General features: G+C 40.9%; 2 protein-coding genes across 4 annotated transcripts; both read left to right on the top strand.

The window, feature by feature from the left end:
- Nucleotides 1–581: 581 nt before the first annotated feature.
- On the top strand, nt 582–16,697 carry LOC135495694 (low-density lipoprotein receptor-related protein 6-like). 3 transcript variants are annotated; one of them, XM_064784546.1, is made up of 11 exons: nt 582–617; nt 1,361–1,541; nt 1,910–1,990; nt 2,892–2,984; nt 6,273–6,347; nt 6,877–7,017; nt 8,994–9,086; nt 9,973–10,151; nt 10,707–10,769; nt 11,387–11,584; nt 14,055–16,697. In XM_064784546.1, exons 2-11 carry the CDS (start codon nt 1,439–1,441, stop codon nt 14,112–14,114), a joined length of 1,086 nt encoding a protein of 361 aa, XP_064640616.1. In that variant the 5' UTR covers nt 582–617; nt 1,361–1,438; the 3' UTR covers nt 14,115–16,697. The 3 variants fall into 3 exon arrangements, with proteins under 3 accessions (XP_064640616.1, XP_064640618.1, XP_064640617.1); XM_064784548.1 differs by having other exon boundaries at nt 10,710–10,769; XM_064784547.1 differs by lacking the exon at nt 582–617 and having other exon boundaries at nt 635–1,541.
- A 1,536-nt stretch (nt 16,698–18,233) lies between these two features.
- Nucleotides 18,234–26,638, top strand: LOC135496097 (uncharacterized). Its single transcript, XM_064785232.1, has 11 exons — nt 18,234–18,311; nt 19,020–19,194; nt 19,788–19,871; nt 20,714–20,806; nt 21,639–21,722; nt 21,912–22,058; nt 23,647–23,730; nt 24,350–24,531; nt 24,872–24,985; nt 25,308–25,535; nt 26,192–26,638. The coding sequence occupies exons 2-11, from the start codon at nt 19,071–19,073 to the stop codon at nt 26,249–26,251; spliced, it is 1,200 nt and encodes a 399-aa protein (XP_064641302.1). The 5' UTR covers nt 18,234–18,311; nt 19,020–19,070; the 3' UTR covers nt 26,252–26,638.
- Nucleotides 26,639–26,976: the final 338 nt, after the last annotated feature.

The following is a 26,976-nucleotide window of genomic DNA, read 5'->3' on the forward strand; positions in this document are numbered from 1 at the left end:
TCACCACCAGCCCCTTATAAAGCAACAGAGCTGTACTTATTTGATTATGGTGAAACGTGAATTAATTTCCCAGCACTTTGTCTTTGACTAATTTAAGTTGTTATTTATTACATCTTCCTGCTGAGACGGACACCCGACTAGGTCCATAGATGCTGTTTCCCCGCTGCACAAAGCACTACACTGGAATTCTTAAGTTGTGAAAATGACACAGCGCACAACGACGTGATGCAAAATATGGGTTAATATGGTTAAGTCGGCGTCCAGCTAGGTGGGCAGAGAACACATCCGGGGCCTAGGAAAAAAATCCTGGCCCTATCCATATTTTGCGTCAGGTCCCTGTGAGTGTGACACAGTCGTCCACACTTGAAAGGATGTCTCAGAAGTAGGGTTGTGCTGACTCCCTCCATATTCTACATGCTAATCACTCCTATCCCGGAGAGGATCTTGTTATATTTACAAACATGAGGTATGCCCCTTTTCAGCGGTCGGTCTCTTCCAGCAGAGACAGCCTTAAAACGCCGTGCTGTCTTCACGGCTGACCTGGAATTGATGAACGACGACGACTACAAAAAAAAAAATTCATTAAAAAAAAATTTTGCGAAATTTTCTCTTTGAGCGTATGTAATGTATGAAAGCTTCGCATTTTCGAAATCTTGTTTCCCTGTCAAGGTGCAGAAACATAGTTCAGCCCATGGTTAATCATCATCTTGTTCTATAGTGGCGAACTGACCGCTAGAAATAAGCAATTTGACGGGAATATAGGAGATTCTCCAAGTAAATTTTAGCCTAGTTAAAGGGTGTCCCAAAAAATCACTGCCAATCACGAATCAAGGTGCAGAAACATAGTTCAGCCCATGGTTCATCATCATCTTGTTCTATAGTGGCGAACTGACCGCTAGAAATAAGCAATTTGACGGGAATATAGGAGATTCTCCAATCACGAATCACTCTGGACCCCCCCCCCCGTGCTATCGTGAGTCATGACTCGCCACACGGTCCACCTTTCTTTTGATTTTTCAATATCCCAATCGTAACCCGGCCTACACTAGGGCTAGGCTAATTAATAGTCGTACGACACTTCGGTCCAAGATAAGACGATGGAACGGTTTGAGAAAACTTGCGCGTGATGGATATGACCTCATGTCCACCTGATATGCATGTTTTGCAGCTGAGCAGTGTCTTCTTTGAAGGAGATTCATTTATAAGCGTGAGTTTTCTAAAACCGTATACCATCGTCTTATTCGGGACCGAAGTTCTGAAGCGTTGCATAAAAGCCATCTATGTCATGTGTCGATATGTCATCGCATATTCCTTTTGGGGAAATTCATGCAATTTTAAGGTGCTTTATACCTATTGTCAGCTTTTCAGTAAGGATTACCAGAACAATAGTGAGGCCAAGTTTTGACTTCGTTTGGACAAATTTTCCTGCAGTTTGAAGATGACGTCATTGATGGAAAAAGACTGCAACAAGAGCCCTAACGGAATAAGTGACTACAAATGTGCCTCTGGGAAATGTGTCATGACTTCTGGGATGTGCCCAAGTGAGTAAAGAAAAAAATATGCCGATACTTTATGAAACTTGCTGTAGGCTTAGGACAGGCCTATTGATTGCTTGTTCCTGGGAAATAGCAGCTTTTGTAAGGTACCATAGCCTGTGAAAAACATGAAAACTTGATTACCTTGGGTGCCCTCAATGTAAGTCTTTGTTTCAATTGAAAGGTGGGTTCTTGGGAAATCTAATAATGCGATTAAGGCAGTTATCTCTAATGAAGTTAAATTTTGGAGAGTGGTACTGGTAGATAGAGTCACTGCAGAGGATATTTAGTCCGATCACCTGGGACCCTCATTGTAGAAAAGTCTCAATTTATTTGAGGCCATGCTAATGAACCCGGAACCTTTACTAATTCAGGGTCGTCTAAGTGTCCAAGCTATAGCAGAGATTACTATTGCCCAGATACTGGGTGGTGTGAAAGTGCTGATTATCGTTGCCGTAAGTATTGTCATAGAACATTTTTCATGTAACAGACTGCTGGAGGCAGATTCTCAGTGAGGAAGGCCGTGTCTAATTGTAAATTTTATTGCAAAGTGACCAACACAAGAATGCAAACTCCTATACCCCCCCCCCCCCCCCCCTCCAAAGAAGGATAATCAAAGGGGATGGTCACTTATCTACTCGGTTTTCGCACGCCTAACGTCCACTACAGTGGTAAGCCAGTGTGTGTTCATTTTGGTAGGCCAACGACAGAAGTAAGTTTCTTGATTGATTGACCAGCAGCATGAATGGCAATAGTGGCTTGAATAGAAGGCCTAAAATTTCCCTAATTTCTAGAAATGTGCACTATGTAAAGATCTGACTGGACGTTAGAAGTGAGAAACTAGAGTATTTGGATCACATACATTTTACCAACTCAGTTTTCATATACATGGAGTTAGAATTTATTTACGAAGCAAAAATTCCATAAGTACGGTAGATTATAGCTCCTAGTAGTATAGTATGGGCATTTAAATTCATTTGACTTTGGCGATTTTAATTTTGTGTGATTCGTATAAAATTTCACAACCCCTCGCCATCAGAGCAAAAATGGTGATGCTTTTCTGCTCTTTGAGCAGAGGGTACAGGATATGGGCTGATACGTCTTCCTGCATTAAAGGGACAATATAGGCAACAGCTAGGCAGGCAAGATAAAGTTACACAAAGCCGCCAATAGGGGTCTCTCACATCCCACAGCAGAACGAAATGATTTGCACTTGTACAAGGGATATATTTAGTGCTAAGTCTGACATGACCAAGGGCCCTTACTGTGTATACTAGTCACTTGAAGATGGCCAAATTAGCCCCTCTCCTCCTGCCTATAGTCCCCCTTTAAGGTCTTGTGCCGCTTTACTTGCAGTCCGCATTTGTGGGTTCAATCAGTCGGTCTTCAATTACAAGTACACCTGCCCTGGGTATCCTGGACTGTGTGCAAGCAGATCTTATTATTGCCGTAAGTATTTTTCAATGCAACGAAGATTGGAGTATGTCTCAGCAGAGTCAGTTCCTTTTTTTACCAGTATAACTGGGGTAAGAGATAATTTCTTGCACTACGTACTCAGGTAAAATACATTGATATTGTAGTCTGTCAAATTTTACCAGTATAGAGTCTACGATCCAGACCAGGAATATGTAATTGATATCAGTTCCCGCGTAATCTGATGGCCTCGGTTTGGTTTACGCCGAGTGGCATATCTGCTTACAAGCAGGCCAGACTCTAATTAGGACACGCTCAATATAGCCATTCCGGGATAGAGAGGCATCCGTGATGACTGGATAGCAATCCAAAAGAAACAACCCCAAGCATGTTGTCTGTTGGACAACTAACTCATGCTGACCACATGGGCTCCATCCACCCATGGGTGAAAGATAAAAAAATTCATGAATATTATAAACCTATGGGGCTATGCTAACTATTATAAGTGGACATTTGGGATATATTATTAATTAGGTATATGTACTAGTTACTTCAAACTCTACAATGAACTAACTTAACTAATGGTGAAAATGCCCTAGCCATAGCAACCACTACACCAACGCCTAACTGACACATGCATACTCGTGCAGGGTATACAGAATGTGCATCAAGGAAGTAGGCCATGTCCTGGATTTTTAACTCTGATTTGCAAAATGAGCACCAACAAAGTACTGATTTTACATCATGTGTTGTATATTTCAGTTTAAGATTACTATATTTTGGTACCTTAGGACATTATGCACCCATGGATATCATACATCAACTGTCTTGAACTCTAAGCCTCACAGAACATGGCACCCAACATGTGTCTCTCAGCATGTTTGACCCCATCTATCAAGCCACTGTTTACAGTAGAACCTCCCTCTGCGGACACCTCTGCCAGGCGGACACCTCTACATAACGGACACGTCCGGCCAGTCCCGATTTTTTCTAAGTCATTTCCAATAACAAAAACCTCTGTACGGCGGACACCTCTCTATTCCGAATTGCGGACAGGGCGATAGCCAATTTTTGGTCCAATTCCCTCCCAATTACGGACAGTAGGCAAAAACAATGGCTTCCCGCTTGCGCTTGGAGAGTCAAGTAGGCCCGACAGGTGTGATATTCGCGCAATTAATCAACGTAATTACCCCATGGCATTGTGTTTTTGTATCCTAATTAAGCCGCGGCATTGGCATTGTGTTTTTGTATCCTAATTAAGCCGTGGCATTTGTTTACTCATCTTTTCAACTAATCACATAGGCCTTTTGTGTCTACGGACACTCATAAATCCACGCGGTTTTGTCAGTGTTGCGGCGAATATGCGTTAGTAGAGAAATTAGAAAAAAATAATTATTTATCAAAGGTGGCTGATGGACAGAAATTATGGTGTTTTTTGACACATTATCACATGTCGAGGAGATTTTGCAATAAAAGGGGCACCTTTTACTAGAGAGATTATTCACGCTCTGAGTTCCAAAGTAGCTCACGTCATTCAACGCAACATCACAAGCAAATACCGATCAGCCAACAGGTTTAAAGTTTCTACGCTAGATGTCGACACAGAGAAAACCAAGACCTGCAAGGCGGGAACTTCAAATCCACCTAGCGGACGATTTGGCATAACCTCTCTATTGCGGACACCTCTCTATTGCGGACACCTGGGCCCAGTCCCATGGGTGTCCGCAATAGAGAGGTTGTACTGTATTTCAAGATTTCTCAGAACTATTTTAATTTCAAGCCATCAGACCGCTTGCATCTGAAAGAAGTCATCATTATGTGCCAAAATGTGCATAGATACTGAGCTAATTGGCTGAGACCACGCCAAGACAACAGCTTTTTTCTGTTGATTGGCATTTTAGAACCCTGCCCCTCATGACTATAACCAATAATATAGCAGAGACCAGTTGAGATATGAAATCAACATTTTGCATACCATTAGTCAAGATATCAAGAGAGAGGCCTAGTGGATTTTTCACCCTCAAGGCTCTTTAAGCCTCCCAGAACACGCCCAAAAAGGGCAGCCACACCCTTCAGGATTATTAATCTGTCTACTGGAGCTAAATAGGATAATATGTTCGAGGATAAATATCAGAAACAGTCAGTGAGTAACCAATTCTCCAATATCAGCAAGATTGAAACAGATGTGGGTAACTGTATGGTCACAGGGGACACTTTTAGTGGCACATAATCATTTGGCTACTCTCTATCAGACAGGTAGTACATTGCAGTACCAATGCACTATCATGCATTGGTACCAAAACGAGGCTGAGTTTTAGCAACGAGGCTGAGTTTTAGCAGATAAGGATATGATATGGCCTAGATTGCAGACTGAAGGAAAAACAAATAGCTTTTTGTGCATGGGCCCTGCCAGTGGACTGTTTTAATGCATATTTTGATATGCCACACCTATTTAATTGTTTGTTTAACGGATTTCCCTTATGCATAAAAATCTGAAAACCAGTATTAAAGATCCTTTCTTTTACCAGTATTACTAGGGTAAGAGATTATTTCTTGCCCTCCGAACGCAGGTAACATACATTGATATTGTAGTCTGGCAAACTTTACCGGTATATATGTTTGCTGCATAGAGAGAAGATGAAAAACTGAAGGAAAAACCGATAGCTTTTTGTGCATGGGCCCTGCCAGTAGACTGTTCTAATGCGTATTGTAATACGCAACAACAATTTAATTGTTTGTTTAACGGATTTCCCTCATGCATAAAAATATGAAAACCCAAAGTGTGCATTCTTCAAATAAAGTTATTTTTGCATGTTGTGATCCATCAGAATATAAAAAGAAAATGCTGATTTGGACAAAAAAGACAGACTGACATGTAAGAATTTTACACCAAAATAGAAGCAAATGCAATTGGAGAAAAATGAGGTCTTAATTCTGCTTTCAAAACCATAATAATTCCTAATATGGTGTTTTCAAGAGGAATGTTGAATGTACACCAGCAAAACAGCAACAGAAAAAGGTTAGTTTTTTTTTCCTATTTTGCGCTTATCATCCACCTTTTCATGACAAAACCTCCCTTAAACTAACAATTAAATTGGTGTGGCCTAATGCGCCACACTAAAAATTTCAATGCGAATGGGTTAGCGCAACTTCGTTAAAGCGCATTCAGTTCGATTTAGGAGCCGTTTTGGTTAAAGCGGTTTAAAAAAAACAGCATGAACCGGATTGAGTGTGGCACCCAAATATGTATTAAAGTTCTCATGTGCATTCAATACTTTATAACACCAGTGTAACCACAGCGTCAGTTTCACGTTATTTTTGTAGCACCAGCTTGTTCCAGTGAAGAAACTTACAAGTGCTTGAAAAAAAGACAATGTGCCAAAGGAAAGAACTGGTGTGGTAGGTAGTTTCAGAGATTTTATAACTCTTTTATACATCAAAATATGAAAATTGGGCAGAAATTCATAATTCAGAATATTTCTTGCGTTGCCATTATTATTTTACTATGTGAAGACAAATATTGGGTTTTAAAGAACTAAACAACATGTTCAAGTTTATCCAGAAATACCCTACTGTTTCCGCTATCATCCAATGCCCCCAGATGACTCAAAAACCCATTAAAATGCATTTTAATGGATTTTTGAGTCCATAAACCAACTGGTGTGAACATTTGAATTTTCATTGGTATCAAACAAAAAGTGCACCCACCGCCACATAAAAACTTGATAAAACACTGGTGGGTCAAATAACTTCAAATCAAAGCCAGTGAAAATACTAGTCACTTGTCAACTGGCTCCTTTCATCTCGCCATCTCCTCTGTGACCCTCTTCTTCCAGTCCCTCACCATTGATTGTCTCTTGGTTTCCTTTGGTCCGCCCCACAAACATAATCCTTGCAGTAATGATATTTGAACTACTTGATTTTTCAGAAGGCTGCTTTGGCAAATATCGATGTCAGTTTGATGGAAAATGCATCTCATATTTTAGAAAATGCGACAAATTCAGTGACTGTAGTGATGGTGAGGATGAAGTATCTTGTAGTTACCATGACTATGACAATCTGGCCTTGGGTAAGTTCTGGGTAGCACACAAGTGGTTAATTCTCAAGACGATACATTTGCTGTAGACTTAGGCTTCGGAAGTTCACTCTACAGGGTGTTTCAAAAAAAGTATACCCACCTCGAATTATTGATTATATGTAAACTACTAAATTTTATTTTAAGTGTAGTATGTCATTAGAACGAGCTGGATTTGCTCTTTTAAATAATACCCTAAACTTGCATTTAATTCTCACAGGTAAGTCAGTAACAAAAACAATTTTTCAATGGCACCCATATCCTTGCTGGTACACGTGTTCTGTTCTTCGTAACTGTGGGAAAGTGAAATTACAAACAAAAAAACTGATGAAGATTATAAATACTCATTGATTTAAATGTTACACAGTGAGAATTTATGGCACTGGTCCCTCCACAAGACCCCCTCCCTATCAATGCACAGGTGGCATCGTCTGACCATGTCTCTTGTTGATTTGTCACAGTGTGGAATTAAACTGCTGGCAATCATTGCATTGTTACTGACCCGCCCGTGAAAATAAATGCATGTTTAGGGTATCATAATATAAAGAGTAAATCTAGCTCTTTCTAATGACATACTAAACTTAAAATAAAATAAAATAGTTTACATAGAAGCGATGATTCAAGGCGGGTATACCTTTTTTGAGACACCCTGTAGAACGCTGAACTTCCTGGAGGTGGGGAATCCCTCACCCTGGCGCTTTTTAAAAACTAAACAAATCTATAAAGGGTACGAGGTAAACTGTCTCCCTGTATCCTACTGCTTTCAGAAAGAAAATGGCCGGCGTTATTTCTACAGCATGCTGTAGACCCAGTACAGGAAAAGCGGTATTATCTGGCTTCGGTCTACAGCAGCTGTAGACCGAAGACAATGCGAGTGTTGTATCTACAGCAAGAAAATAAATATTCATAAGCCTAATTAATAATTGCTCCACCCCTTTTTGCTGTAGAAATAAGGCTGGATTACTAGCTGTAGACGGAGGGAGGGAGAAGTACCGAGTTCTTAACAATGAGGTAGGCTACCTCCATGGTCTCAACTGGGTCAGTAATTTTAATGAATCCCGAAAGCCAACTCGGGCCTACTGGGGGGGGGGGGCAATTTCAATTATAACATAACTAAGGCGATACTCGGGAAGTGACATCAGCTTAGTCCAACTTTTTCTCATATAATCCTAGCTCTGATATATGCTTTTAGATGGTGGTGCCACCTATGGTATTTATGGTAATACTAGTTTGATCCTATTAGCAGGCAACAGCTCCTATAAGCCATCCATCCAGAGGGCAGAAAGTAACCTGTATTCAGGACAGGCTTGAGACATTGGCCACCTACATATAATTATGTCTACTCTGTGAATTTGGGGTCACTGTGTTTATACTGAGAAAAGGGGACTTTCTCAGTATATATGGCGACCCCAAACGGGAGTGCCGAATGTAGAATACAACATTCTTGAATTTTTGGTACTGCACCAGAGCATCATTAAATGTCTTAAAATCAAGGAATAGGGCACCAATACGAAAACTTTCGGAATGCACATGATCGCGCGCTTCGGCTTGGTCGTCCGCCATTGTTCTGCTTTGTTTCAATCCCGCGCGGCGTGTGCTAATTAGCAATTAATATAACTGTGTAAAGCAATCTGATTGGATGGAATATTAATTATTTGCTGTAGCCGCAAGGCGGGAGAAGGGAAAACGACCCTCTGCGTCTACAGCTACTTGCTGTAGAAATAACCACTTCCAAAGAAAATAGCTTGATATACTGAATTTTAGCTCAATGAGCCATTACAATAGATGAATAACGTTATGTACCGTTTGGCCCACATTTCACCGCTACATATAAGACTATCAACCTAAAACTTTTTTCATGTGTACCTGAGATTAGATAACCAAAAAGTCTATATTCCACTGTTCCAGTCAGATATGATTCTTGGCTTTTGAATTTGAGTTGAGTTCTAACTTTTTGTTGTCTTTTTCAGATGAGTGGCAATTGGCTGGGATTGTTTTAGGCATTTTTATCATATTTTTCATGTGCTTTTACTGTTGTTGGAAAAGTGCAAAAACCCGTGCAAGTGAGTAGTGTTTTTCTTTCGTTCCTCGTGTTCCTTTCATGTACTGGGGTTCAAAAAAAGCTCAAGGTGTTAACTTGAAGTGTAGTACTTGCTTGAAATGAATTCCAGAGCCTAACAAAACGAACTATCCACTCAAACATCACGTCAGTTTTATGTTCGCTATTGTATGCACACTGAGAAACGCCTTTTCTCAGACACCTTTAACTTGCCAAAGTTCCACTTCATTGCACAAACTACTCCCCCTGACAAGAATGTTTGTCAGTCAATGAACTAGAAATTAAAATTAAAATTAAAGGAACTCTACAGGCAGCGGCTAGGTAGGCAAGATAAAGTTACGCGAAGTTGCCAATAGGGGTCTCTTACAATACATCTCACAATACAGTAAAACTTTTTACGCTTGTACAAGGAATATACTTAGTGATGACCCAGTGCCCTTACACGTGTTTACTGTGAGTATTAGTCTCCTGAAGATGTCCAATTTTACCTCCATGCTCCTGCCTATTATCCTCCTTCAAAATATCCATCCATGAAGAAATCGAACAAATCCCACCATTGACACTGAAATCCTGTCATCTTGTCGCTTGCACCACCCAGGCTTGTAAGAAGTAATTGTAGATGGGACAAAGCAGTACATCCTTGGCCTTGAGGTTAATGTGATGTGTATTCGAGTTCACCCAGCAGACTGAAATGGATCAAGAGTCTATTACAGTGTACAATATGTAAAAATCAATGACTAGATATTTCTAACATGATCACCATTTGGATTCCTTCACCACTTATCAAATGCCTGTTGGGCTGTCAGGCTGTATGTTCCAAGTGCAACACCATTTTGGTCCATTGACTCCAACCAATTTCATCTGTATATCCTTCTGATTTACTTTCTGAGGTGAGGAAGGGGCATCTGCAGGAGCTGCAAGCACATCGCGAAATCAACAAAACAGGCCAGGTGGACCTCGAGTGACCGGAACAACACCAGCTGCTGTAATAAGGCCACCAGCAGTTAGGGTCAGGAATGCTTACGTGCCGCATCTAAGCACCACTGCCAGGTCAATTCCACCATCTGAGGCAAGTTTCAAGTCTGTTTCTCGGAAACGAAAGAAATGGGGTATCTGAGTCTGACCTGTTCCCCAGGCCAGATCCTAAAGGCAATTTCAGACAAGTAATTGCAATCTACTGCCTGTCACGTAACCAAGCATTAAATCTGTTTGCTTTTCTTGAACGCTGGCAGTGATTTTGGACTTGTCGAAAAAAAGACCATTCCTTTCTCTTCGAGGGTAAAACTACAGATATTTGAGACATAAAGTCAGTTAATTCTCTTGTAACACATAATTGGCAGCTTCTGGTGAGCTCCTCAGGGTACTGGCTGCAGCTGCCTGGGGTACCCGAAACCTCTGGTAATAATCGAGGACTATAAAAACCTATACTGCGTGTTAAGAGGATTAATTGACTTTTAATGAGCTATTACGTGCTATGTGCCTCAAAATTTCAAAAACCCGTGCCAGTATAATGCTTGACCTGTAACAATATGACCCCCCCCCCCCCCTCATAGAAACAAGGGGTTTTTCCTTCGAAACTCTTGTACAATATGTAGCGTTTGCCAAAATATACACTTTGTTTCCTCAGAGGCGGCAAGAGTACACTCATCGTCCGAGTGACACTTCTCGGTCAGCTGCACCATCGGAGGTAAGTTTTGTATCAATTTTAGTATAGAAATGGAAACCAGATCCCGTTAGTTAGAAAGCATTTTTGCTCATAACATCATGTTGACATGTGCATTCATATACATGAAACGACATGTCAACATTATGTTAAGAGCTAACATGCTTTCTAACATCTGGGCCCTGGATGTCACTATGTATCGTGGTTTTTTAACCTCGTAACTTTTTCATCGACAATGCACCTGCTACAATGGAGGTCGCTATGATGTAATTGACCATCTTGTGATGTCACATAATGTAAATTGCAACCACAAGGGTGGTGTTCTTTGGTGGATTGGCCCACCACGGAGAAGTGTGGTGTTCTTTGGTGGAATGGCCCGCCACAAATAGATGGGCTCATAGTATCTCAATGTTTGTGTGACCTAAAATCTCGCCTTGGCTGAAGTCAAAGGAGTTAAAATACTCATTGGATGATCCACTTAGGAAGTGCCACTGAGAGTAATAAGTGCAATACTCCACCTGCCTAAAAATTAACCAAAGCCCTGCGATTATCCATTCCAAAGACTGCGGCCTGTGGGTCATTAAAAATGGTGTACTTCTTTCTTCTTTATAAGTTGTTTCAAGTAACGTCTTGCTCTTCAGAGTGGTTTTTATAGTCCTCGATTATTACCCGAGGTATCTGGTACCCCAGGTGCCTATCCAATGGCAGCCAGTGCCCCTAGGAGCTACCCAGAAGCTGCCAATGCTATTTCCCCTGAGGAGAATCAAACCTTTGGACCACCGCCGTCTTACTTTGATGCAATACAAAATGATGAGCTGCACGACCCAAATGATCCGAAGGTTGGTTCATTACCTTTTATTCCTTTCGGCGCCCAAAAATATGACGTTGTTTTTTTATCTAACATTCTTTATTGCTTTCTCTGTTCGCCCTCTTTTCTCTTAGACTCGGCCAGAGCCTCCCCTGCCCTTTCTTTGCTTGACTGTAATGGTCAAGGAGGATACCAGCAGGTGGAGTTCATATGGCGAATGAAGAGTTTAAAACATCAGAATTCGTCGTAACCTCTTTCTCGGCCAATGAAATGGTGTCATTTTGCTGGTCGTGAATTTTTTTCTGAAGTGGCTATGTACACAGCATACTGAGCATACTGCTGTGTACGCAGGAACAAGTTGGTTGCATGCACAGCAGAGGCGAATTAACATAACCGCGTCATCAATGACGTCAGCTGGAGAAAAAATGGCGGTGGCGGTGGCGGTGGAACAACTCCCCACCTCCCTTCAAGTTGCGGCCAAATTCCAGCCAGCGAAGTCTGCTGTGTACTCTAGACAATGCGCGTGCCTGTACATTGTACACACAGCATGTTGTTTATTCAAGAGAAAATGTTGCTAGGATTCACAGCAGGCAGCATAAAATCGGAGGCGGGGCTTTATAATGAGCCTAATGAATATTAATATAAAACGCTTTGAACATATGATACGAAGATATTCGATCATTAACCATTCAATAATTAACGTTTTGGACTTTCAGTCATTTAGAATATAGCAAAGAGTTAAACTGATAAAGTAAGTTCATGCTGAACCCAAAATGTACTCCTATGGTGGTGATTCAAGGCCGGATCTTTGTTCCTAATCTTTTCCTGTTTGTGTTTACACATCTGACTTTGATTGATGACATTGCTAATACGCCAAGCGCTGGTTCCTCGAAGTCGATCCAAAACACCCGGCTTTGCGCGGTGTCTCAACTGGTCAAGTTCCTAGAAGTACTAGGTTCATGATGATGCATCATATTATTAGCCTCGCTGTTGCATGTATTTTAATTGTAGTTATGTTTAGAGCAAGGGTTCAAAGCTAGTATCTTCAAAGAATTACTCTGATGACAACATTTATGTTTAGATCTTTCGCCAACTCAATTCCTTGAATTGAGTTCTGTTTTGGTCATTGGTTCCCTGAATCGGAACCCTGAAATTGTATTTAATGCCAGCTTTATCCCTTGTTCTAAGAGTTCAACCATAGCCATTGTAGCCTTCACGTTAGCTGCCAGATCCATAGAATTAGATGTTGGACTCTGCATTATTTAATCAATAAAAACTGGATCTGGAATACTTTGTGCCTCTTACGTGAATTGCTACGACCTGTTACATTGAAACGACGATCCCGTTATCACATAAAACTACTGTCTGTTGGATAAACAGCATACACAGCATGCTGTGTACATATCCTCTTCCCCTTATATTTCACACACTATATCAGGCAGTAAGAACCAGAGTCAACTGAGTGACATTCAATTTTTGAGAAAAATTGGTCGGTTCTGGATCCTCGGCTTCTAATTTTTCATGGAAAAGGAAACTGGAGTGCTGTCATCTGCGAGTAAACAGATCGAGCCGCATCAATTAGCCTATAATATATAATAATATTCAGGTCGAAGTTGTTACATGTACTTAACTAATTTCCGGCCAAATTGTCACTCAGTACACAGTAAGTAGAACATTTCCATTTAGGACACCCTCCAGACTGACAAGTGCTCTCCTTAATAGAGAGGTGTCCTGATTAGAGAGGTCAAATTGAATGGAAACAACCAATTTTGGACAAAACCTAGTATCCTTAATTGAGAGGTTGTCCTTATTGGAGAGGTGTCCGCTAAGGGAGGTTCCACTGTATATAGACTCTGGTTCTCACCACCTCATATTTAGGAGTTTTCTCAAAGGTCACCAGTTGTGTGAAAAAAACAATCACCTGTAGCGAGCTAAAAGTTATCTTCAAAATGAAAGAATTTAGCAGGAATTTTCTAGTAATGTAAGCAAAAAAAACCTTTGTTGCATCATAGTTCACCAATACATTATGAAAAAGAACGAAAAAAAAATAAAATAAAAAAGTGACTTTTTGAACATTTTAAAAATTGCGTGTTATATAATGAAGAGACAGGATTAGCTGGGTCCAAAAACATCAGATACATGACCAACTAGATATACCATTCTCTGCTGAAAACCGCATTCAATTATCTTATTCTATCTCTGTGATATCAAAAAAAACCCTGTGGACATTTACTTTCTGGAAGGACTGTACATGTATAAATATCAATGAGGCAAGACTCATAGTTTTCTCCTAGCATGCTGGGCCTATTTTGTGACCCTGTTCACACTTTGTCGGAGCAATTTTACACGTTTGACTCGAGGAAAAATGCTAAAATCATCATATAACCAAATTTTCTTTGACTGATTTCAGCTATTTTGCTACTGTACAGGTTTTGCCCATTGTTTGACTTGGGGGTGCACTGCTCTGTAATAAATACCACTTTCTATCTTTTCTGCTTCAGCTTCCTACATATGAGGAAGTCATAGGTGGTACGCCTGCTGACAAACAATCGTTCACATGATGAAAATGACAACCTCCAGAGACACCTTGTACATGTGCACATTCATGTCATCACTGTTTCAACATGGCCGCTGTGGCAGCCATCTTGGATTTCCTATCCAGACATCATGAACAAGAACTGAGGAACACTTTGGTTAATCGATACCATCATGTGTTGCAGTCATTGGGAATGCTTGGGGATGATTGCAGGAACATTTCTGTGTATGTTTTAGTCAATATTTATTCATCTAGGCTTGTCTACTCTTCATATTTAGAAAGCCTTGCAAACCTGCGATTTTTATTGCAGCAACCTCCAACAATTATTTCTGTAATTGCCCAGTTACCAATAAAAACTGGTAATGCCTTGGTTTGACTATTGCAGGTTGCAATGATTACGGATATTTTTTCATTGCTGCTGCCGGCAATGACATGGGGACAATGTCCTTTGCAAATAACAGAAATTTTTATCTCGTATGATAATTATTGCAGGTTGCTACAAGAAAAATGTCTTGTTAAAATTTTTTTGAGTTAAGATCTGAGCTTCAACTAGGACATTATATTCTCCTGTTGGCAGGGTACCAATATGGCAATTAGAAGCCAAAATTGAAATTGAATTAGGCTTAGTACAGGATCGTACTTATTTTGCTCCTCTATATTTTCATGTTTCAAAATTTTACTCAGAGCAGGTTGTCTGAAAGTTTTGCTAGTCATTATTCTCCACAATATCGTCTATCCTTTTGAGGCCAATATTGTTTTACGTTATATATCCACCCATGTAAGATCCATTTCAAACAAGGTACAGTCCAAATCACTGTTGACATCCATCCTGCTTCGCGTCAGTGACGTGCAATGTACGCACGAGTTGCGAGTCGAGTTGCTCGTCAGTGACGCGCTTATCTCTCCGTTTCACGTAAATTACATGTGACCTACACGCTGGGTAGCGCGACCCAGCGTGTCAAGGGCGCCAATGACGCGTATTTAGGGATGACAATTGTGATTTGGACTGTTAGCTTAACTATAATAAATCGTGTGTTTGATGTACTGTACCCCCAGTTATATGGCACGGCTTAACCCGCCGGCCATGGAGGAATTCCTTTACGGCCGAATGGTTGGCCTGTTGTCTCCCGTACAAGAAGTCAACCAACGTTGAGCGTGGTCATATTAACTAGGATGGGGTGACCAGCGCATATAATATGATACAGTGTTCTAAAACCATGACAAAATGAACAGGGTGAACATTTTGATAGTTTTGTGAATATTTTACGTACTTATGTACCTGTTGTGATACGAAAACCTCAAATAATTTAGGTTGAACTTGGGCTGAAATGGTGGATGTCGTCCTGGGTGCCGACAAATGGTACCCAGGTTCGAGATCGACTGGACAATAAGCACCCTGGGTGCCATTACACTAGACAAACAGCACCCAGCTTCTTTTTGCCTGGCTTACGGATCTTAGGGACGAGGACGTTTCTTGCAATCTCGTTTTATCTCGCGCCGTGGTAATTGCGGCATTAGCAGTGCGCGAAATAAAAAGAACAGATAAACAGAAAAAAACGAGTTTAGGCCTATGGGTTCTTTATCTCTCTCCCCTTAGAGACGAATACCCCGTTTGAATGAGATGGAATTGATGAAAGAAAGGTTTTTAGAGCGCGGTATCGTGACACGTGACCTCCGTGAGCGTGGGGCCAACCTCGTTGTAGGTATAGAAAAGTGTAGAAGAAGAAGCTGGGTGCTGTTTGTCTAGTGTAATGGCACCCAGGGTGCTTATTGTCCAGTCGATCTCGAACCTGCGTACCATTTGTCGGCACCCAGGACGACATCCACCCTTTCAGCTGAACTTGGGTGTCCTGGCCTCAGCTTAGTGATAATATATGGCAAAGTCCTCGTGAGTAGAAACAAAGAGTATGTGAATCAAATATATACGTGCACTATACAAAAGCTGAACAATTTTATTTTTGTTATTATTTCATTGTTATGTTTGAATTTTGTCTCTAACTTTGTATTTAGTTCCCTCTACTGTGAACTGTGAACATTTTACATGTACATGTATAATATAGTATAGAAATCCTATGTAATGACATATTCTTGTGATGGTATAAATCTTACGCTATTTACATGGCAACTTCTGGAGAGTTAAACTTACTATTATTACCAATAGTGAAGGGTTTGTTTACAGTGTATGCTAGTATGTATTAAGACAATGTACCATTGTTAGCACATGAACAGTGATCAGTTTTGTGATTCAAATTTTGTTTTACTGTTGATGGGTAGCTGGAAATTTGCAATAGACCAGCTGTAATCTGTCGTGGCCAGTTGAAATAGAGGGCCAGGGGCTTAAAGAGTGCATTTCGGCCCTTGAAAATTCTTCCGCCCCTCAATTTTGACCAACCATGAACGATTCCGGAGACTATTGTCAATTTCTTGCAGCCCATAACTGGTATATTAGTTACTTAAACTACCACACTGGTATTATGAGTAATAACACTACAACTCCTGTCGAAATCTGTATGAGTGTTTCATGTTGATGCATGCAAGATAATGTTAGAATTTATTATAAAGGAGTACACATGTATATCTAAATAAAAGACATGTTTGTTATGTAAAATGAAGCTTTTTTTATTTAACACAGTCCCTGATGCCAACTGACCACATTCATAATTCGGCTCAATACATATCCGGCCTGTATGAATTATCCTGTATTTTTGACGTGGCAATGTGATGAGATGCGACCAGCTTAATTGGCTTGTGTGACCGTTGTGAAGGCTCAAAAGTCTTCGCTTGATCTCTTAAACCGTGTGGGGTGTTGGAACTGACGTCAAGACGCAGTGGTTGATGCTGGGCCCCTGTATGAATTATCCTGTGTATTGAGCATTTACATGTACAGTGGCACCTCCCTTAGCGGACGCCTCTTTATTAAGGACAACGTCTCTATAAAGGACACTAGTTTTGGTCCCAAATTGGTTGTTTCCATTCAATTTGACCTCTCTAGGACACCTCTCTATTAAGGACAGCACTTGTCAGACTCGAGGGTGTCTTTAATAGTGAGGTTCTACTGTATTGCCCACTGGCCGACTTTTGAATGTGGTCTATGCTGACCAGATACAACGCCTCTTTCCAAATGAACACCCAGCCCTCGTGGCAGAGGAAGAAGAAATGACAAGCAAACCATGCATTACCTACAGATCTAGGTCATAAAGAGTTTCCCCTACCCCAACTTTTTCCGGCCTCTTTGACATCCTGCATTTAAAACAAAAATATGATTTTCTCACCTGTGCCAAGGTTTGAGGATGCTACGCTGGCTAAAATGTCTGACTGTGCCCATGTCATGAAGAGTCATTTTGGGAGCAAGATTTGCATGCACAACCCCCTCGGCCCCAGCACTACCCTTGGAGATTTTGAAAAATAGATAAATACGCTGATGTCATCATCGTTGCCCTATTGGATTTTTTACCTGTAATGTTGAGTCCACCATTAGCTACTGTCCACCTATGTGTGAGGTCCCGTCTCGTCTTTGTCGCGTGGTACAAGGAAGGATAAAACGTTCAGGACAACAAATGGCCTGCATGGGGGCCCCTTATTTTCTGCCAACTTGATCTAGTGAGGGAAGTGCTTGAAAACGGTGCTCTTAAGTATTCGTGCTGTGCCATTAGATCATGCGCCCCCCCCCCCTCTTCCTTGATGCTGAATCTTTCCCTGGAGTCTATGGCCGGCAAAGACACTCAGATAAAATGGACTCAGTTTCACCCAACCTTAGAGTAACCAGACTAGATCCAACAGACCCTTGACTTGAGTCAATACGTGCAATCTCTTTTTAGAAATACGTCCATTCTTGTATGGTATGGTTCTGTTGAGACCAAACAACCCAATACTTTGAGATTAAAAAGAACCTTCCCTCCACTAGACCATTGAATCAAGGACCAGTAAAAACCCACAAGTGGTGAAGACTGAAGGTAGGCGAAAAAATCTACCAATGTTCTGCAAGGGACACTTACAGAACATTTGTGGGTTCCTTTTCTACCTTACCCCCCCCCCCCGGACATTTCACTATTTTTGAGCCCCTTGGCGAGCAGCGCGCAGAGACGGACGACCGAAGACTTGAACGGCGCGGGCACGGCCAATGTGGAATTTTTCGCAGCGGTTTATCAGATAAAAGTATTGAAAATGTTAAATTTTGTCTTCCAAATATGCTGTGAAAGCTTCTTATCTTTGATATCTTGCGGTACGAATGTGACACAGAAACAAATCTCCCCATCGTAATTTTCAGTAGCTGCCCCGTGGAGAGCAGAAATAAGCAGATATGACTAGAAATGGAAAAGAAGGGCCGCCTATAGTTTGTCTAAAAATATAAAAATAATAAAAATAAAATAAGGGGTGTCCCCAAAAAGCAAGGAACCCAAGGCCATATACTGGCTATAGTAAATGGCCATGCACGTCCACTTATCATTAGAGAGGTTGCGCACCATCATTTAGTTTACAATCCCGATAGTGGCTCATAAAATGGTCATATAGGCCTATGACACTTCTAATTGTAAGCAAAGGCCTTCAACATAGTACATGCACGGTGTAATATAAATTAATCAAGGTGGGGAAACATTGTCGCCTTGAGTCTCGAATTGTGAATTTTGAGCGACTTCAACAGCAGACAGTACATGCAAAAACTATAGGCCCTTTGCCAGTCGGTACCAGCTAAGGTCAGAATAACAAACCGTCTTTACAATAGATCTTCACGGTAAAAGACACCAGACAATGGCTCGAGCCTAGGTGGTAGCGGTGTATCTGGAAAATGGCCTATTCTATACCAAGCTAATTACTCTCAAGTTACTCCTCATCCATTGTTCTCCAAATCGAATCACAAATAGTCATTATTCAGCAGATTTCCTCTTCAATGATTAATGCAATATAAAGTTTTTTGTCTTTATCCTTTCAGTCTAACAATACACTGTCACATGTAGAGCAGCACCTCACCACAGCGGTCAAGATGTTGGTGACTTCAAGCTTGAATATGACCTCATTGATGAATCAAGACTGCATTTCATCTGGGAAACACATGTACCTATGTGCAAATGGGCAATGTGTCAGTGGGGGGCCTGGGAGATGCCCACGTGAGTAAACTATACACTGGTCCACTGCGTCCGGAGTGTACTCTTGACATGAAGAACGAACTATTCACTTCCAAAATATCACTCGGGCTATTCACATGTCACTTTTCAATGTTGTGTCATGTGATGGGACATTTTCAAGTCTTGAACGAGCATATCCGTGACGAGTGACACTCAACATTGTAAGTCCGACTGATAGTCCCGGAAAAATGACATGGTTTATGGTACATGAACTAATGATGACCGACACTTACTATAATTTATCTGCGTATATATAGGTCAAATGTAACAGAGGGGCAGAAAAGATTGGCGGGACAGATTAGGGAATTATTATGTGGCCGGGATAAAGGGATGTGTATACTTACGAGGGGGGAAATTGATAACATATTATTTGTACTGTGCGTTTCTTAATTGCTTATACCTTTAAACGTAGTTTTTGCATGTCTTACATGATGTCGGTTTCTCTTCCTCTTTAATTTCCATTTGTTATATCGCGTTGTAATGCACTAGTATTTGTAATGCACCCCTTGCACTGTATTGTACCTACGAGTACGAAATAAACATTATAATGCTAATGGTCACATTCACTGTTTCAGGGTCTAATAAGTGTGATAGGTACGCTCTTAAACGATCGTACTGCCCAGTCACCGGCTGGTGTGAAGCGTCTGATTGGCAGTGCCGTAAGTATCTCACGAACTTTGGTCGTTTCGCTCCATAGTTGTTTCGCCCCCCAGTCACTAAGCCCCTAATGAAAACGTTCAGCCCCCTATGAGAAAATAGGATAAAAAGTAGGGTACGACTTTTTCTCTCTCAAGAGAGAGAGTTGGTCATCAAAATGTATCAATAGAAAAGGTATTTTAAGATTTGCTGACGGCCATTCCTTTATGTTCCTCATCTCCATAGAGTATAATATTGCATGCCGACTTATTGGTAGTTTGCGGCAATCCTAAAGTCTCTTTTGGTTCTGTCGCACTACACTGGTAGATTGGTGTGATAATGGTGATGCATACGAAGCAAACATTTTACTAAATAATTGTCAAGATTTTCATTTTTATGGAGGCCATCCCAACAGGCAATGCTCATTTTCCCTAGGGTATATGTGAAAATAATGTCAACAGTTGGACAACATTGTCGTCAACATTGACTTGGGTATGTGTCAAAATAATGTCAACAGTTGGACAACATTGTCGTCAACATTGACCGGGGTATGTGTCAAAATAATGTCAAAACTTGGACAACAGCGCTGAGTTGTTCAAAACATCATTAGTTTCAACGGAGACTTTAAGCCTTACGTGAAAATTTCAGTGGGTTAAACTGAAAGAGATAACATCCTTGAGGATACTTAACGTAACTGTTAGGGATAACGTGACTTTTGTACCTTTGAACAACCGGGCCCAGGACAACATTGATGCCCCACATCTCTGTCACAACAACGCAGGTTCCCAGTGAGTCAGTACCACGTAGTTTCGCCAGTATCCCACTTCCAGCACTCCTGTTAGGACAAGTGCCACTTTACTTTCAGTTCGTCCTTGTGGGTATCGTCAGTTGCGCTTCCATTACAAGTACAAGTGTTCTGGTTTTCCAGGACTGTGTAGAGCCGTGTCATCTTCTTGTCGTGAGTATTTCCCATCCTTCAGATGCTGCAACTATTTTCCCGGTCTAGGGTCAATTTTCATTAACCCTTTTAAAAAGAAATACACAAGTCTTTGACTGGCATAACCGATTTAGCAAGTTCGGGGCACAGGCCACTGAATCAAGGCTCAGTTTACTTGTACTTGTATATACTTGTGCTTGTATTTACTTGTACTTGTGTAGTGGTGGCATCATTCCTACTAGCCCAGGCTAGAGGGAAAGTGTCTGTGGATAATGAATTAACCCTTTGTATCACGGAAGAACCCAGTTGTGAGGACACAACTTTCCCAAACAGGGGGAGTATGTAGTGGTGGCATCATTCCTACTAGCCCAGGCTACAGGGAAATTCCCTTTAGCTCAGTCGGTAGAGTGATGGCCTTATAAGCGAGAGGTCCCGGGTTCAATCCCCGGTTGGACTTTGATGTTTTTCCTCTGTTACATTTGGCGTCCAACGTATTTACTTTTACTCGTATTTACTTTTGCTCGTATATACTTGTGCTCATATTTACTTGTGCTCGTATTTACTTGTGCTCATATTTACTTGTGCTCGTATTTACTTGTGCTCGTATTTACTAGTGCTCGTATTTACTTGTGCTCGTATTTACTTGTACTCGTATTTACTTGTACTCGTATACTTGTAGTTGTACGCGTATTTACTTGTACGCGTATTTACTTGTATTCGTATTTACTTGTGTTCGTATTTACTTGTGCTCGTATTTACTTGTCTCGTATACTTGTACTCATATTTACTTGTACTTGTATTTATATGTACATGTAGTTGTGTTTACATTTGTGTGGTATATTTTCATTTGCAGCACCAGTCTGTGACCTTGAAAAGCCTTATAAATGCCATGATGATATATTACCGGGGGTATGTGCCAAGGGAAAGAACTGGTGTGGTAGGTTATTTGCTAACTTAGCATTCATTTATTTCTCCCCCAGAAAAAGATTGCGCAGTAAAGAGCTTGATATTGAGTTCCCTGGCATCAGGGAATGAGAATCAAGGTCTCTCCAGGCTGTTCAAATAATTCTTGAAGAAGCGAATCCGATCCGAAAGCAAAGTTGTGAAAAATGTCTTTGTATTTCAGAATACTGCTTTGGATATCGTTGTCAAATAGATGGAGAATGTATAATGTCCTCGAAGAAATGTAATGGTTTCAGCGACTGCAGCGATGGTGCTGATGAGGTGTCATGTGACATTAGCAACAACAGTTTCAGCGACCATCCACGCTTAAGTAAGTAAGGTGAACTGGGACTTAGTTCCATATCTGGCCAGCATTGACCGAATTGCCACAGTCACCAGCCCATTCCCTATGTAATGTCACCCCACCTTGAATTCCCTCTGTATTGTCGATGGCGTAGCACCAAATGTCATTACATCACTGGCGAGTCATGTGTGTTGTCGTGAGACTGAAGAGGAGAACCTTGAAGTTGAAAGCAAACTACGGGTTTTGATCAATACAAGAGAAATAACTGGTTGAACGATTTAACCATTCATTGATTAAAGGCATACGCCGTTCGTTAAAATGTTTGATATTGTAACTGAATTTGAAAATTTCCAATTGTGGAAATACGTACTAAATTAAATCTTCAGCAATGCCGTTGTGTAGACTGATATACAAATACTATGAATACCAAGTTTCAGCAAATTCTTATTCATAGTAACTTCACTACGGCATTGTGTATTAGTTGGATTTCTATTTAACTGGACCACGATTAATTATGAACAGCGTATGCATAGGAATCAATTAAAAAATTGGAGGTAATGGTTGTCTCACCAAACACAGTAAGGATGGAGCTATTAAAATGTAGGCAAAAACTGAGGGGACGGCCAAGATTTGAGAGAAATTACTTTTTTTGCCGTCCTCTACCTTCCCAATTATCTGTAGATCAGTTCTGGACGAGTCTTTATCATGTTTATTCAGCAATGTTTCTTTATTCTGACACTCGGAGAGTCCATATCAGGACTCCCGAGTCTGAATTAAGACGCCCCAAAGGGTATCCGAATTCGGAATCCCTAAACACACAAATCGGGTAGTGAAAACATTGGATCGGGAGGTACCTCAAGTTATTGATAGATGGCAGTGCATATCAATTTCAATATGACCGCGTAGCTTTTCAATCTCTGGCGTAATTTTCGAGAAATTAATATTTTTTAAAATTTTGCAGTGCATTTTGCTGTACATTCATTTTTTTATGGGAAGAAAATGAAGGAGTCTTAATTCATACTTGGAGTCCAAATTCAGACACCCTTGGAGAGTCTTAATTCATACTTGGAGTCCAAATTCAGACACCCTTGGAGAGTCTTTATTCAGACTTGGAGTCCAAATTCAGACACCCTTGGAGAGTCTTTATTCAGACTCGGGAGTCCAAATTCAGACACCCTTGGAAAGTCTTAATTCAGACTCGGAGTCCAAATTCAGACACCCTTGGGGAGTCTTAATTCAGACTTGGAGTTCGAATTTGGACACCCTTGAGGAGTCTCATTCGGACTTAGAGTTGGAATAAAGAAACGATTCCGAATAAATACTTGTCCAGAAGTGAGATGTGAAAAATGCAAAGATAAATGGCACCCAAATATTTCCGGGTACACAGTACATTTAAAACCATTTCCTCCAATGTTTAATCCAGTGAAATGTAGGCAGTAATTACACGAGGATAAGATAAATGCAGCGAATATTTTCATAAATTATCTTCAAACACTAGATGCAGTTCGATTGATCCCTTTTACTCTTGATACTTTGGAGTTTTACCTTCACTGCAAATGTAGCATTGTATGATATTTCTAAGAAACAAAAAACTAAGAGTAATAGTCTTTTTCAGGTGAGTGGCAAGTAGCTGGACTTATTGCTGGTGTTTTTCTTATAATTCTCTTTTGCTTTTACTGGTGTTTAAAGGCCACAAGAAGTGAGTACCAGTACTTTATAACGTTCTAAATCAACTTTGGTATAGGGGGATGCTTCTATTGGTTACTCAAATGTCGGCTGTATCAAGTGATAATTCTAAGCCATTCTAGAACAGATAGCTGTGTCGCTTTCTCCATTTGAAAGTTGAGGGCAAAACTGAGAGCGAATTTTCCTCTTAGAGTGGATGTACAGTACAACCTCTTTATTCCGGCCACCCATGGGACGTGGCATTGGTGTCCCAATGGAGAGGTGTCCTTAAAAGAGAGATTATGTCATGATCGTCCATTAGATGCAATCCTGTGTATTATGTTGAGCATGGTGGTCATGAATCTAAGATATTCTATTGAGGAGGGGGCGGTTTGGTAACTTAAAAAATCTCTTGACTTGTATGTTTAGGCTATTTTCATGCCCAGATAGTTCATTATGATAAGACCGTATTGCCATTTCAAGTGAGGCAGTTTGAATTTGCCAACTTTGTTGTTGCGTGTGTTTGTCCTTATTTGGCCTAACTTCGATCTTTTCTGCATTCTTGTTGAGCAGCAGGATTTGTTACTGCCAAGCCCGTTGTCATATTGGCCTGGCAACAATGACTCGTATATCCATCTGATTTCTTTTCTAAGGTGCAGGAGAAGGGGCACCTGCAGGAGCTGCAAGCACATCGCAAAATCAACAAAACAGGTCAGGTGGACCTCGCGTGGCCGGTACAACACCAGCTGCTGTGATAAGGCCACCAGCGGTTAGGGTCAGAGATGTTTATACTCAGCGTCCAAGCAACACTGCCAGATCAAATCCACTATCTGAGGCGAGTTTCAAGTCTTTATTTCAAAGCGGGGGGTGCCTGACCTGTTGTACCAGCCCAATCCCAAAAATCCATCTCGGATGAAAAGTCGCAATCCACTGCTTGTCACCAAACCCAGGATAAAATGTGGTTGCCTACATGTATCTTGAATGCTTTCAGTGATTTTGGGCTTGTCACAGAAAAGACCAATCCTTCCTCTTTTAGGGTGAAGATACACAGGGATTTAAGGCATATAGTCAGGTAATTGGCTGATTGAAGAAAATTGTTAATCATCATAACACACAGAGGACTGTATCATGTATGATATGTAATCGTTGCCTTAATAGGAATTCTGTTTCTTCAGAGTGGCTTTTATGTCCCCGTGGCATCAGTGCCATCAGATATTAGTCCAAGGGGCCTCACTGTGGTATCTAATGCTACAAGAGGACATGGAGCAGCAGCAAGTTCACTATCTGAGGCAAGTATCAAGAGAAAGAAATGGGGTATCTGACCTGTTGTACCCGGCTAAACCCTAAAACTAAAAGCAATTTCAGTCAAGTTTTCTTAATCCACTTCTTGTCACCAAACCCATCATAATATTCTGCTTGGCATGATAGCCGACATTGATTTTTGCCTTTTCACAGAAAATACCATTCCTGCCTCTTTTAGGGTACAAATAATAACCTGTGTAATGCTGGACTTGCAACAAAACATTACTCCCAAAGAAATCAAGTGATTTTTCATTCCAAACTCTTGCAGAATATGTAATCTTTGCCTGAATAGATATTTTGTTTCTTCAGAGCGGTTTTTATGTACCCGCGGCATCCGAACCATCAGGTGCTAGTTTAAGGTGCCACACTGTGGTGTCCAATGCTCCAAGAGGCTATGGAGCTGCAGCAAGCTCCCCCAGGAGCTACCCAGATGCGGCCAATGACGATACATCGGGGGAGAATCCAACCATCGGACCGCCACCGTCATATGAGGATGCGATGCGGAATGATAACCAGAACCACGCGAAAGATCCAATGGTGGGTTAAAATACCTTACCCTTAGATACCTTTTCTTTTGTATGTCATATCTTGATGCTTGATTGCCCAGTGGCCCTCTTTTTGAAACTCATCAAAAGTTCTTTTGAAATAACACGATTATCACTTTGGGAGATTATGAGCTTTCTTAAAGGGGTATGCCGTTCATAATTACTTGTGGTCCAGTTGAATAGAAATCCACTTATACACAATGTCGTAGTGCAGTTATTATGTATACAAATTTGTTTAAACTTATTATTCATAGTAGGGAGCATCCATTAAGTACATACACACGAAAACACCATTTTTAGACCCCCTCCCCCTTAATATGTATTTCGCAATTGGACGTTTTTCAATTCAATTACAAATTCAAAATTTTTAACGATCGGCGTGTAGGCCTTTAAAGTCTTACCAATTAAAAAACTATTTTCGGACTTTATATCTCCACAAATCAATATCATTTGCAAATGTGCAGTATGGCTAAAATTTACAATCCCCGATCGGAAATGACGCATTCAACTATGAATACATTGAATATGGCGCTTCTTTAGTCAACCGATCACCTTTGTTTGGGCCGTGAATGGGGATTGTAAACTCGTTCCATTGGTGGTTTGCAGTACCCAGGTTCGATTATGATTTTCTCTTTTGTTCTGCTCCAGCTTCCTACTTACGAAGAAGTCACAGACGGAACGCCAGCTGATAAACAAACATTTCTGTGACAATGTGTGATGAAAATAAGGACCACCGGAGACTCCATGTTAGTGCATGTTCAGGTAGTTGGCTGTGGTTGGCAGGTATTGCTATGTTTGCTGTTGGACATGTTGGATGGAGAAGTTTGGAAAAACATTGAATTAGATCTGTTATCATTCAAACGGCGACTGTAGGCAGGCACAGAGTGTCCTGTTGGTCATCTTCAGCTGCCAAATATGCACAGGTACAAGACTGGGTCATGTTTGATTCAGTATCAGATATCCTCATACAAACGTGAATTGTACTGTTAATAGGGGAGACTGTATTAGTGAATTTGTGTAACTTAATCTGACCTACCAGGGTCCAGTTGTTAGAAAGCATGTTAACTTATAACATGATGTTGACATCTTGTTTCATGTACATCAATGCACATGTTACAACATATCAGCATGATGTTATGTGCTAACATGCTTTCTAACAACCGGACCCAAGCCTTTGCCTATTGACTCCGTTTTAATGGGAACTGTAGGAAGGGGTCACTTCGTGGTCTCCTGGTGACTGCACAGTCAGCTAGGGGCTGGGTCTGGTCTGACTTTGAGATAAAAATGTCCCTGGCACAACCACAAATACCGTAATGGACTGTGAGATGGTAGATACACCTATTGGTGACTCTACTAACCTAATCTGGCCACCCAACTCCAGACTACAGTCTCCCTCTATTATTGAGCATGTTATAGTCTGCCATAGCAGATTA

This window comes from Lineus longissimus, chromosome 11, assembly GCF_910592395.1.
Source record: "Lineus longissimus chromosome 11, tnLinLong1.2, whole genome shotgun sequence".
NCBI lineage: Eukaryota > Metazoa > Nemertea > Pilidiophora > Heteronemertea > Lineidae > Lineus > Lineus longissimus.